The sequence below is a fragment of the Lolium perenne genome, chromosome 3, assembly GCF_019359855.2.
Source record: "Lolium perenne isolate Kyuss_39 chromosome 3, Kyuss_2.0, whole genome shotgun sequence".
Lineage (NCBI taxonomy): Eukaryota > Viridiplantae > Streptophyta > Magnoliopsida > Poales > Poaceae > Lolium > Lolium perenne.
In genome coordinates, this window is record NC_067246.2 from 299861222 (window position 1) to 299876056 (window position 14835).

At 44.7% G+C, this 14835-nt stretch overlaps 1 protein-coding gene across 1 annotated transcript; it reads left to right on the forward strand.

Annotated features, from left to right (window-relative positions):
* Positions 1–12599: 12599 nt before the first annotated feature.
* On the forward strand, positions 12600–14227 carry LOC127345005 (phospholipase A1 EG1, chloroplastic/mitochondrial-like). Its single transcript, XM_051371397.2, has one exon. The coding sequence runs from the start codon at positions 12687–12689 to the stop codon at positions 14037–14039; it is 1353 nt and encodes a 450-aa protein (XP_051227357.1). The 5' UTR covers positions 12600–12686; the 3' UTR covers positions 14040–14227.
* The last annotated feature ends 608 nt before the right edge of the window (positions 14228–14835 follow it).

Here is a 14835-nt window from a genome sequence, read left to right on the forward strand (position 1 = left end):
TATCATCAACATTGAAAGTAACCTTTCCTTTATTGCAATCAATAACAGCCCCTGCGGTGTTAAGAAAAGGTCTCCCAAGAATAATAGACATATTATCATCTTCAGGCATTTCCAACACAACAAAATCAGTTAATATCAAGCAGTTATTAGTAACTTGAACAGGAACATCCTCACATATACCAACAGGAATAGCAGTAGATTTATCAGCCATTTGCAAAGATATATCAGTAGGTATCAACTTATCTAAATAAAGTCTCTTATAAAGAGAAAAGGGCATAACACTAACACCGGCTCCCAAGTCACATAGAGCAGTTTTAACATAATTATTCTAAATAGAACAAGGAATAGTAGGTATACCTGGGTCGCCCAACTTCTTTGGCACTTTGCCATTGAAAGAGTAATTAGCAAGCATAGTGGAAATTTCCTCATTGGGGATTTTCCTTTTGTTAGTAACAACATCTTTCATATACTTTGAATAAGGAGGCAGTTTAATAGCATCAGTCAAAGGGATTTGCAAGAATAAAGGTTTCATCCAATCACAAAATTTATTATAGTGTTCTTCTTCCTTTGATTTTAGTTTCTTAGCAGGAAAAGGCATTTGCTTTTGCACCCAAGGTTCTCTTTCATTACCATGTTTCTTAGCAATAAAATCTTCTTTAGTATACTTTTTATTTTTATCATGCTTTTCAGGTTCATTTTCTACCTCTTCTTTATCAGAAGCATCATTCTTATCATTATCATGTTCATTACCACTTTCAGTTTCAGCATCGGAAATAGAAATACTATTAGGATCATTAACAGGTTCAGAGGATTCTACAACATTTTTATGTTTCTTCTTCTTTTTCTTCTTAGAATGAGCTCTAGGTTCAATTCGTTGAGAATCTTGTTCAATTCTTTTGGGGTGCCCTTCAGGATATAGATGATCCTGGGTAGAGACACCACCTCTAGTTGTTACTTCATAAGCATGTTTCTCTTTAGAATTATTATTTAGCAAGTCATTTTGCACTTTAGTGAGTTGATCAATTTGAGTTTGAATCATTTGAAAATGTTTAACAAGCATCTTAACATCATTGGAGGTTCTCTCCACAATATCATGCAAATTGCTAATAGCTTGAGAATTTTCCATTAGATGATTCTCTACTCTCATATTAAAATTTTCTTGCTTAACAATATAATTATCAAACTCATCTAAGCATTGCGCAGGAGGTTTTGAATACGGAATATCTTCTCTAGTAAAGCGTTGAAGGGAGTTTACCTCAATCATGGATGAAGGGGGAATTATCTCACATATATCTTCTATGGGAGGTAGATTCTTCACATCTTCGGATTTAATACCTTTCTCCTTGAGATACTTCTTAGCTTCCCTCATATCTTCATCATTCAATTCAATTAAACCCCTTATCTTCAATATTGGCGTTGGAGTTGGTTCAGGTGTATTCCAATCATCATGATTCCGGCTTATTCTAGCCAATAAATCTTCAGCTTCGTCTGGAGTTCTTTTTCTGAAAACACAACCAGCACAACTATCCAAATATGCTCTAGATTCAATGGTTAGTCCACTATAAAATATATCAAGTAGATCATTCTTTTCTAAATCATGTCCAGGTCGAGCTCTGATAAGAGAACAAAATCTTGCCCATGCCGCAGGCAATTTCTCTTCATCTCCTTGGTCAAACCTATAAATTCTCTGTAAAGCAGCATGTTGAGCACTACCAGGAAAGTATTTTCGAAAGAAAACATCACGCAAATCAGCTGGACTTTTAATAGAACCAGGAGGCAAATTATTATACCAAGTTTTAGCATCATCCTTTAATGAGAAAGGAAATTTTTTAATGACAAAGTAAATACGCATCTTGTCATCATCAGAAAACAAGCTACTCATAGAAGAAAGTTCATTCATGTGTTCTACAGCACTTTCTTTTTCAGTACCACAAAAGGGTGCTTTCTCTACAATAGCTATATGAGATAGATCAAGAGAAAAATCATAATCTTTATCCTTAATGCATATAGGAGATGTGGCAAATTCAGGATTAGGAGATAGCTTATGTCTAACAGTATATTGTGTAAGAAACTTTTTAATGTTTCTTGCATCAGCAGTAGCATTGCATCTATTAATTAAATCATCATTAAGCTCCACATAATCTTCATCAGGATCATCACTAGAATAATCAAGTTCAGGTGAACTAACAGGTGTAGTGGCATTTTCATTAGGAGTTTCAGCATTTTCAAGACCTAGCAATTGTAGCATCTAGAAAGGATCCCAACGAACCACTATCATCAAGCACAGCAGAAGCATTATCAATATTATGAGAGTTTTCAGATTCAGCAGACGTACCACCAAGCGAAGCTTGTGGCGGTGAAACAAGTTGACTTATCACAGATGGTGAATCAAGAGTAGCAGAGGTACTCAGAGTTGTACCTTTTCTTGTAGTGGATGGTAATATGGCGACTTTAGAATCGCGAGCTTTACCCATGATGGAGAATTTGCAGTGAACAATATCAATCCAAGTGAACTTCCAAATAAAGCTATGCTCCCCGGCAACGGCGCCAGAAAACAGTCTTGATGACCCACAAGTATAGGGGATCGCAGCAGTCTTCGCGGGTAGTATAACCCAATTTATTGATTCGACACAAGGGGAGACAAAGAACACTTGGAAGCCTTAACAGCGGAGTTGTCAATTCAGCTGCACTGGAAACAGACTTGCTCGCAAGAGTTTATCAAGAGTAACAGTTTTATAGCAAGATGTAGTGAAATAACAGCGGCGAGTAATGAGACAGAGTAGTGATTATAGTAAACAGCAGGATTAAAATACTGTAGGCACGGGGACGGATAACGGGCGTTGCATGGATGAGAGAAACTCATGTAACAATCATAGCAGGGCATTTGCAGATAATAATAAAACGGTGTCCAAGTACAAAGCAATCAATAGGCATGTGTTCCAATTATAGTCGTACGTGCTCGCAATGAGAAACTTGCACAACATCTTTTGTCCTACCAGCCGGTGGCAGCCGGGCCTCAAGGGAATCTACTAGATATTAAGGTACTCCTTTTAATAGAGTACCGGAGCAAAGCATTAACACTCCGTGAACACATGTGATCCTCACATCACTACCATCCCCTCCGGTTGTCCCGATTTCTGTCACTTCGGGGCCATCGGTTCCGGACAGCGACATGTGTATACAACTTGCAGGTAAGACCATAAACAATGAATATCATGATGAAACAATAACATGTTCAGATCTAAGATCATGGCACTCGGGCCCTAGTGACAAGCATTAAGCATAACAAGTTGCAACAATATCATCAAAGTACCAATTACGGACACTAGGCACTATGCCCTAACAATCTTATGCTATTACATAACCAATCTCATCCAATCCCTACCATCCCCTTCGGCCTACAGCGAGGGAATTACTCACACATGGATGGGGGAAACATGGCTGGTTGATGGAGAGGCGTCGGTGGTGATGATGGCGATGATCTCCTCCAATTCCTCGTCCCGGTGGAGTGCCAGAATGGAGACTTCTGGCTCCCGAGACGGAGTTTCGCGATGTGGCGGCGTTCTGGAGGCTTTCTGGCGACTTCGACTTCTCCCCGTGCGTTTTTAGGTCGAAGGCCATATATAGTCCGAAGGAGGGCGTCGGAGGCCGGCCGAGGGGGCCACACCACAGGGCCGCGCGGCCCCCCCGGGGCCGCGCCGCCTTATGGTGTGGGGCCCTCGGGCCTCCACCTGACTTGTCCTTCTGGCTCCGTCAGTATTCTGAGAAAATAGGGCCTTCTGCATAAATTCCGAGGATTTTCCTGAAAGTTGGATTTCTGCACAAAAACGAGACACCAGAACAGTTCTGCTGAAAACCGTGTTAGTTGCATCCAAAATACACAAATTAGAGGCAAAACAATAGCAAAAGTGTTCGGGAAAGTAGATACGTTTTGGACGTATCAATACCCTAGGCAAGTAAATGCTTATGTCTCTAAGAGGGAGTATTTATGCTCGATAGTAGGTTCATGCCTATAGTTTTCTGGAAGTGACACTAACTTCTAAGATTGTAGATGTGTTGTTGCTACTAGGAAGAAAACAATAATGTTTTATCCAAGGGTAATTCTATTGTTTACTTTACACACATTGCTTAATGCGATAATCCGTTGCTTGCAACTTAATACTGGAAGGGGTTCGAACGATAACTGGAAGGTGGATTGTTAGTCATAGACGTTGTTGGATTACGCTCTATGTATTATCTTGTAATGCCCAAACGAATCTCATAGTAATCATCTTGTCATGTATGGTCTTTATTCTGTCAATTGCCCAACTGTAATTTGTTCACCCATCATGTTATTTATCTTTATGGAGAGACACCTCTAGTGAACTGTGGACCCTGGTCCTTTCTTTTACACTGATAAATTCACCTACTGCAATCCTGTTCTGTTTACTTTCTGCAAGCACTATTTTATTTTATTCCATTGCAAACATCTCTTTCCACTCGATACATTTTATTCTCTATGTTCAGCAAAACCGGTGAGATTGACAACCTCACTGTAAGTTGGGCAAAGTATTTTTGTTGTGTTGTGTGCAGGTTCCACATTGTTGCTAACGCCGGTAGTGCGCCGTGCCACTAGTCAGCTAGCAACACCTTCAGAAGTCACGCCTTTCTCCTACTGTTTGATTAAACCTTGGTTTCTTACTGAGGGGAAACTTGCTACTGTGCTCATCATACCTTCCTCTTGGGGTTCCCCAACAGTGTGAAGTATGCGTTACGACGAGCACCATCAATGACTCAGTTCCACTTCTCATGGGCATGGTGATTGCAATCTTACTTAGACGTACTTGTATGAACTGTTTAGTGAGCAATACTAACCCATAATTAGAAGCAAGGAGAAAGTAGTCATTTTTTGTCTCACTCAATGGCCTTAGACCTGAGGTGATCACACGGTCCAAGTTATGGATTGCCCGACTTAGTTTTGTCAAAAGTTATTCTGTAACAAGGTATAAAGGAAGAGTTCATGTCGTTTAAGAATCAAGGTGCATGACGTGGATGAACAAAGATGGGATTTCCCCCCTCCTACATGGATATATATTCTCTAGGCCCTCTCGGATGATATGATTCAGAAATCATGGCCATGCGCGACTCAGTTAAGTGTTAACCGAGGCAAATGACTAAGAGTTAGTCAGGTGAATCACATATCATCGATCGAGAAGAGAGTTAAGATGTTAAAGAATGACAATTACTCGCCTATAGCTTGACAGTGTATATCGTGGGGAAAAAAGACTTGGATGAAAGTCACGTCGGAAAGGTTTGTCGTAATGAATCTATGGTACTTGGGAGTTGACATGTTTTGCTAGGAGCCGCTACCGACTTATCAATTGAGTGTAGGACTCTGACCGTGTCCAAGTACTCATGAGCCTGCTAGGTCACACACCTTAGAGTGAGGAGCGATTCGGGTGTGATACGATTGAAACTGAGTCTGCTGAGTTGGACTCGAGCTGAACCAGAACGGGTCAACGAGTTGGACTAGGAGTGGACAAAATAGGGTTTTAATAACTTAGTGGGCCGAAAGCCCGCACTCTAAATCAGGAGTCCAAAGATCTTCTCCTTCAAAGTGAGCATCACCCTAAATCTTTGCTTCTCCCTTCATTTTTGTCTCTTATTACCAATGCCTTCCTCATCCTCAACATGATTAGCATGTAGATCATTATCATCCTCCTCAATCTCATATTCCGAATCCAAAATATCATAATTTGAATCTTCTTCTTCATCAGAACATGAGCCTTCTCCGCTAGCTTCTTTTTCATCTTCCTTGTTCATGGAAAACTTTTGTTTGCTTCTTGAGCCTAGTCCTTCTATTATTTCTTCTATACTAACTTCCTCTTCATACACAACCTGAATAGGAACAGGTGGGTCATCTACTTGACATGGCCATGCATGTGTTTGTGTTGGCTTTTCAGTAACAAGAAAAGCAGCAACATCATCCCAGGCCATATTCTTGATGGACACATCATGATCGAGATACATACTTATGAAATGGTTACCAATAGGCACCAAATTTTCCATGAACGTTGTGGCCTCTGCATTACTTATCTTTCTTAGCATGTTCATGTTGGTGGTCTAAACTAAGATGCAATAATGCACCTTAATTCAGCCTTGCATCTCATAAACAATCTCCTTAATGAGATTTTCCAGCTCAGTTGGTGATCATGTCTTTGATTCAACATGATCATACTAGACGCTTGCTCTATCAACATAGCTCATGTTGCTTCCTTTTCCTAGGAAATAACCCCCCATGGTTAATTCCTTTAGAAAATAATTTGTTGTTTCAACATGCACAAACACACACATGATTACCATCATCACTATCTCGAACCTTCCAAGCAATCAACAAGACAAAGAAAAACCCTGCCATACCCCTATGGGAACACTTGCAGACAACCTTGGCCACACCATAACGTTGATGGAATTTGTAGCATAGAAAATAAAATTCCTACGATATGCGAAGAATACCAAGATACAATCTAGGAGAGCTAAGATCTAATCTAACAATATGCAAGCAACAAGAGAGATTAGATCTACATGCCCTTGATTACAACGTGGATGCGTATTTAACGCGGTCGTTGTAGTTGTTCCTTCTGAGATCCAAATCCGACCAGCACTGCAACGAGCGGCGCCTCTGTGTTATGCACACGTGCAACACAACCCCGTATCCTCCTTATTGATCCAACAAGTATATGGGATAGGTAGATGGAATCTACATTCCAACAACGCGGCTATGGTGGAGAACTCCGGTAGGGCTTCGCCAAGCTGCTGCGAAGGAGGAGATGGAAGAGGAGAGTGAACGACGACTAGGGTTAGGTGTGCAACACCACATCCCTCCCCTCTCTCTTTATACAGGCTGAGGGGTTGGCCAAGGGGGATAGCCTTGCCCCTCCCCTAAGAAGGTCGGTGGTCCCTTAGGGGGAATACTAACCCCCCAAGTTTCCTCCATAAATTATAGGGATTTGGCCTTATTCCTTTGTTGGCCGCATGGTCAAGCTTGGGCTAGACGTCTAGCCCAAGTGGGCCTGGTGCACCACCCATCCATCCCATGTGGTCCCTCCGAAACAAGTGAGCCCCAATGTAGGATCCCTAGAACCTTCTAGAAGATTCCTTCTATGATACTGGAAAAATCCCAAATTTTTTGGAACCCTAAAATCAACTTGCCATCATGATTTCATTCTCCAGACCTTCGATGCTCCTCAGGATGTCTGGAATCCCATCCGAGACTCTGAACAATATTCAGTCTCACCATTATTAATATCCTATTAATACCCTAGATATGTTGAGCGTTAAATGTGTGACCCTACAAGTTCGAGAATCTGTCGACATGATCGAGACAACTCTCCGATCAATAATTAATAGCGGAACCTAGATGTACATAATGATTCCCACACATTCAAAAAATATCGTTATCAGTTGAACCATGATGTCGAGGATTCAAACAATCCCATATTACATTTCGTTTGTCTCACAATATTTTACTTGTCTAACATATCGTCGGTATCACTATGCCTAGTTCAATATCGTCTAGATAAAGTAATATTTACTCGTACCATAGCACATTATTCACTTCTGGCTAACTCGTTAGAACGTGCTTGGAAGCGATATAGAATGTAGGTTACTTGAGCGGGCCCTGAGTATATCAATCTATTACGCGAATGGACAAATCCCACTCTTGATACATACCACCAAACAAGTACTTACCAGGCAAAACTAGGCGACAAATTCGCTAACCATCCAAGCAATGTCTGAATGTCGGCTCTCTGTTCTGTCTGACCTGGAAGAAACCCTGCACAATTATGCCGTGTATGCTTATATGGACCGTTGTCACTGTAAGTGCAGAACCTCTTTGTGTGCATGCAAGAAAAATCAGGGTGGGTGTAAAGGTAAATAAGTGCAGTACTAGACACCATCTAACTTGACGAACACATTCGTTTCTTTTCTACCTGAACGAAGGAACTGTTTAGGGAAAGCCACCCCTTCAAGTTTGGGCAAGTAACTGTGTACTTTATTGACACATATTCCCACATATTTGCAACATATATGAAGTTATATCCATGTTTTATATTTATTTATGGGGGTTTACCAATGATTCTCTTTATTTGGGTTATAACTCTGCAGAATAGGAAAACAATGTTTTGTGTATTATTTACTTTCAGGGACCCATACGGAGTCAAATTGAGTTAGGGTTTCCAGGACAGCAATATTTTACCACGAGAAGCATCTCGGGCGTTTGGACCTCACAAGGGAGGCCTGGAGACCCAAAAGAGCATAGGTGGCGCGCCTAGCAAGGGTGGGTGCGCCACTCTGCCTCTTTTCGCCCTCGACCGTCCGTTTCGCCTGATTCTTTCGCCCACAGAATCCGTTTGACCTAAAACCCTATATATATGACCCCCAGGGTTTCCTCGAGAGTGAACCACCGAGCGACAATAACACCAAAATAGAGGCTACAACAAGGAATATTGGAGGGGAAACTCCACCGGAGCAGCCGCTGTAGGGATCTCCACCTTCTCCGACATCTTCCACATCAACACCATGATGAAGTGGGAGTAATCCACCTCTGGACTATGGGTTTGTGGCAATAGCTTGATCTATTCTCTCTTGTTTTTCGTAGATCTTAGTACCATATGAGCTGCCCAACATGATTATGGTCATGTATGTAATTCGTATGTGGTGGATCTTTATTTTATAATATTGATATATGAGATCGGAATCGATTATGTGTGTGAAGTTTTGATAGATGCATATCATGTACCCCATTTATAAGTGCTTGTTCTGATCCGACTTGTATGCAAGAATATGTCTGGGGATATGTGTGTATTTGATGGAGTAGCATTGTTATAGTGATTGAATTAATAGTGACACAAAATTCATGATCTATTATGGTTTTTACCTTTACCTTTGTTGCCTCACTAGGGTTAAAGTGAATGCATGCGCTATGTTTATCATGTGATAACCGTGGTAATCTTATCGAGTCAAGGTAGCATATTTTCAATTGAAATATCATGTCAAAATACTTAAACCTACGCTCTGCTAATTCTTAATAAAATATTGCTTGGTTTTCCCTTTCTTGTAGAGTATAAGAGATGTGTTGCATCATCTCTATGTTAGGACGTGATGCCCATATGAAACCTTATCAAGCACATATTGAAGTTCTATTTATATTATGTCATTGATGAATTGTTAGTGTCCACTACAACTTAAAAAGAGAGTTGACAAGTGAACACATGAACGAGGTCCAATTTCAATCATAAGAAACACCTTTCCAAAACTTTTATCACACCTTATATTTTCAGAAATTATTAAATATGAAAATACAAAAATACTTTCTTTGCTTAGTTGCACAGAAAACCCGAAAACAACTATCTCTTTACCATTTTTTAATCTAATCTACTTAGTTTATTTACCTTGCATTACTTTCCATACCTCTTTTATTTACCATTACTAATACTAAACCTTGTGCTTGACAACCACACGGTGGATTTAGGGGCACACGGAAAATATTTATTTTGTAGGATTGCTGGAAGAAGAAAAAGAGGAGATAACTCTTTACTCAATTCTCCGAGAGTTCGATATAAATCCTTGAGTCGCTCTTGTGGGGAAAACTTCTCTTGCTACGATACTCTACACTTGGATTCCCAACATTGATGATATACGTGAGCATCATCACCACCCAACAAGTACTTTTGAGATATCCAATGACACCTTTATGATCACCATTTATGATGTGATGTTTTATGTCCTCAGAGTATTTTTCTGGTACTAGGGAGTAGTATTATGTCATAGTCTAAGAATTAGTATAGTTGAAATTTGAAAGCCACATCAATTATATATTGATATGATCATATTGCTTTGCTTAGTTAGGTTGTGTACATCACGTCATGCTTCCAATGATGTGACCCAATTGTTAATTGACAACACATTTATATGGTGAGGAAACTTCAACCATCATTAACCAACGGACTAGTCTAGTAGAGCTTACTAGGGACACGAATTGTTTACAAACCACACATGTATTAATATTTTCGCTTAATACAGTTCTAGCATGTAGTATAAACATTTATCATGAACATATAATATGGTAATAACTATATTATTATTGCCTCTAGGGCATATTTTTAACATTGTCGCACTTGCACTAGAGTCAATATTCTACTTTACATTGTAAAGATCTAACACCCATGTTCTTCTGATGATGATCATGTTTTGTTTTTGGAAGAGGTTTAGCCAACCGGCCTGTTACACTCAAAACCATAAATACTTTGCTATTTCTTTTTCGTCTCCGTGCATCACTCATCAAGAATGAGTTGGTGTGGCATTCTATAAGTTTGGTCTTCGGTGGAACCTTAACTATGTGATCTGAAATAGTTACTCCCTCCGTCTCAGTTCACAGGGCTTGCGCTTATCCCTAGGTTGCCTATTTGACCAACACAATATCAATTGTATAATACAAAAAATATATCATTAGAAAGTATCTAAGGTTCTAATGATATATATTTTGTAATATATATTTTATATCTGTTGATAAAATTTACGACATAGAAACATGCAAGCCATATGAACCGGAATGGAGGTAGTACCAATATTGTCACGCACAATATATTCTATTTAACGGATTTATGGCCCATCACAACTTTCATGCATGCAGCTTGTTCATCATTGTTAAAAAATAATTCTTTATCCTCAAATCTTGTACTATTTGATTACAAATTCAACCACACCTACAAGGTTCAATAGCCGCATCGATTTTCATGGCGATAACACTTTATAGGCACGGGAGCAGTGAGAGCTATGGTCACCTCCGAAATCATTTCCGACGCAGCGCTACTTTTCTATTTCCGTAAATTATGTATTTGTAAGCTTAGTGACCGTATTGAAAAAGTGTGTCAAGTTAAGAGTACCCTTGGTGTATTTTACTCCTTAAAATGGTTAGTTGCAGTTGGAGGCGACTGATTAACAGAATTTTGAAGAAACGGATGACAATCATAACATCAAAGTACGACGTACTTGAAACAGGCACAGGGGCTTGCAAAGGACGGGGCCACGTGGCCCTGCGTTGACAATCGGCAAGGTCACGGTTGGGCGCTAAACGTCCTTTCCCAGGAATTAATCGTCGTCGTCGCTGAAGGCAGAACCAAACCCAAAAGAGCTTTCGGGCTAAGCATGGGCGGACGTCACCGGCCAACCGCCAATGAATCCCCAAAGGCTTGGGCGCGGCCGCGGCGAGGCGAGGCGCGTCCACGACTCCACGTCCCCGGCGTGGACTCCGTTCGCCCACGTAGGCGCCGCGACGACCTCAACCGGCTCCTTAATTGCGCCATTAAGCCCTCGCCGGAGCTTTTCGGCATCAATTCGTTGGGTGCGGCGTCGGAGTAGCATCAGTGGTACAGTATGGCGGACGACCTTGATTCGGGAGGCCTCCGACGTCCTCGCCGACGTGCGCGCGGCGGTGTGGCACTCAACGGTGTCCCCGTAGGTTCCAGGCAATCTGAGAGATTACCGATGGAATTCCCCTTGTCTGGTTCAGGTTTAACTCAGATTGGGCGCGGAGAGCGCTCGTCATTGCAGAAGGTTTAATCATACCGGGGCAAAACTAGGCGACAGCATTCGCTAACCATCCAAGCAATGTCTGATTGTCGGCTCTCTGTTTTGTTTCTGACCTGAAAGAAACCCCACACAGTTTATGCCGTGTACACTGATATGGACCGTCGTCACTGTAACTGCACAGACGTTTTGTGTACCTGCAAGCAAAGCAAGCAAAATCAGTGTCAGTGTAAAGGTAAATCAGTGCAGTAGTAGCAACCATCTAACTGACGAACACAGGCTGTGAAGAAGGAAACACCCCTTCATCGAGTATCTCACTGGCCTCCACAGTATGCGAAGGTAAAAATCACTCCTTGAGGTTTCATCTCGGGAGGCTCCTCTGCCTCCACTGAGGTAGCAGCATCCATCTGTCTGAAGCCATTAGTTTATGTGATCCTGAGAGACCCAGGCAGGATCCAACCAGCCAACCCAATCTGAGAGATTCCGTTCCTCCTTGTCACGACTGATGAGTTCCTTGAATAATATATATATGGAGTATGATTGTTGGTTGATTATGACCTAGGAAACCTCGCCTCAATCCGAACAGAAACTAGCTAGTCCCGGTCCGGTCAATCGCTGGCCGAACACTCTCCGATGAAAACGATTTTTCCCACGGCAGTCAAAAACCCACGAGAGTTCCAGAGGCCCAATCGCTAGCAAGTCGTCGTCTTCATTCTCTCGATCGAGCTCTTTTGATTGAATACGGTCAGCCAGTTGAGGTGTGGGGAGAGGTGGTGGTTGCCCCCGCCAAGTTGAAGTTGGTTATTATTCCAAAAAGGCGCGCAGCGGCAGCCGTAGCAGCTTCCCCTGGCCGTCAAACTCAGATACTCGATCACTGTAGCTCGCTTCTTCCCGCGCGCGCGCGAGAGAGAGAGAGCGATGGAGGGAGATTGAGACATGCGTGCAAGCCACCGCGAGCTGAGTTGTCCCTTCACCCCCTTTATATGCTCTCCCGCCATCGCGCCCCATGCATCAACACCATCATCACTGCCATTCTCTTCTTCCCCCCGCCTCTCCTCCTCTCCTCTATGGTCTTCGCGTTCCCACAGCCTCGATCACAGCGCAGCAGCTAGCTCATGGCCTTCGCCACCGCCGCAACCACAGCAGCAGCAATGGCGCTCACGCCGCAATGCGCCAAGCTCCCCGGCGCGACGAGACAGTCCAGGACGCGATCAGCGATCTGCAGAGCCGCGGCGACGGCCACGGCGCCGGGCAGCGCCTCCACGTCCGCGCCAGTGGCAGTCGCGGCTTTGAATGCGAGACGCGGCGCGCGGAGGACGGCGTCGTCGGTGGCCGGCATGTGGAGGCAGGTGCAGGGGTGCGACGACTGGGAGGGCCTCCTGGACCACCCGGTGCTCCGGAGCGAGGTCGCCCGGTACGGCGAGCTGGTCGACGCCTGCTACAAGGCCTTCGACCTGGACCCGGCGTCGCGGCGCCACCACAACTGCAAGTACGGCAAGGAGCGGATGCTGGAGGAGGTCGGCATGGCCGGCGCCGGGTACGAGGTCACCAAGTACATCTACGCGGCGCCCGACGTGATCACCGTGCCCACCATGGAGGCCTCCACCAGCGGCCGCGGCCGCTGGATCGGGTACGTGGCCGTGTCCACCCCCGAGATGACCCGGCGCCTCGGCCGCCGCGACGTGCTCGTGTCCTTCCGCGGCACCGTCACCCCCGCCGAGTGGCTGGCCAACCTCATGAGCTCCCTCGAGCCCGCCCGCCTCGACCCCTGCGACCCGCGCCCGGACGTCAAGGTCGAGTCCGGCTTTCTCAGCCTCTACACCTCCGCCGACAAGACCTGCCGCTTCGGCGGCGCCGGCAGCTGCCGCGAGCAGCTCCTCCGCGAGGTCTCCCGCCTCATCGACTCCGGCGACTCGCGCTCCTCCGACACCAGCGTCACGCTCGCCGGCCACAGCATGGGCGGCGCGCTGGCCACGCTCCTGGCGTACGACCTGGCGGAGCTCGGCCTCAACCGCGCCGCGCCCATCACCGTCTTCTCCTTCGGGGGCCCCAGGGTGGGCAACGCGGCGTTCAAGGCCCGGTGCGACGAGCTCGGCGTCAAGGCCCTGCGCGTCGCCAACGTGCGCGACCCGATCACGAGGATGCCGGGCTTTTTCCTCAACGAGGCGACCACTGGCGCAGCGATGCTCCGGCCGTGGGCTGGATCCTGCTACACGCACGTCGGCGTGGAGCTGCCGCTGGACGACCTGTCGAGCGTCGCCGACCTCACCACCGTGCACGACCTCGGCACCTACATCGCGCTGCTCCGGAAGCCCAAGGCCGCGGCGAGAGCGGACGACGGCGGCGGCGGCGGCGCCGTGATCGGAAGGGTGCTCGACTTCGTGGGCCGGCGCGGCGCCGGCGCAATGCCGTGGCAGGACGCGGCGCTGCAGATGGGCGGCCTCGTGCAGACACTCGGCCTCATCTGAACCTGAAGTAAACTGTGATTAATTAGGATTCTTCCAGGAATTAACTTGGATTAACCAACCGACTGATGATCCTCGTACAAGATATTTTTTTCTTTCTTTCGAGAGATTCAATCAATGATCATTGTTTCGTTGATTCTTGTACAGATCAAACCGTACATAAATAGAGACCAAATACAAAAATTCTTTCAGTTCATTGTCAGGCGCTCTGCTTCTTTCATTCAGATTCAGAAAAACACACTGACAGTGCCGCTGCACAGTGATCGCGCGATTCGTTCCAATGACATAAACGGAAAGCCCGACATGATCCGTTCGACGCCCGAGAGTTCCCTCGGACTTGCCAAGCACCTTCTGCCACGTCAGCGTGGCATGATTCGCGTTCAATAGCTTTCCACATCACACGGATGTACGAGAAGGGTTTACCAAAATCTTCGGCGCGACGTCGACCATTGGTTCCGGCACGAACGGCTTGGATGAAGATTCCAGCTAACTGGGATCGCCCATTCCATTGGAATTCTGTTCAGTTTGCTAAAAATGTGGCGAACAGCTTACTGCAAATGACTGCCTCGGTGTAAGCTCGTTGCTTGCAAATGCGTGACTCCGATGATCTTGCATAATAATCGAAGTTTCTGTTTTCTTCTTTCCGCAAAGAAAAGGGATAGTGCTGATAATTTTCCGGAGGCTCAAACACTCCGAACCCCCGGATCCAGCGATCGACATGTGTCCCACGGGACCGCCTAGCCACACACTAGAAAAAGAAAACCACACACTAGTACATGTCCGGTTTGTGAAATCTATT

Excerpts from the sequence above, each read along its gene's own strand:
- LOC127345005 (XM_051371397.2), top strand. The coding sequence starts at position 12,687 with ATGGCCTTCGCCACCGCCGCAACCACAGCAGCAGCAATGGCGCTCACG.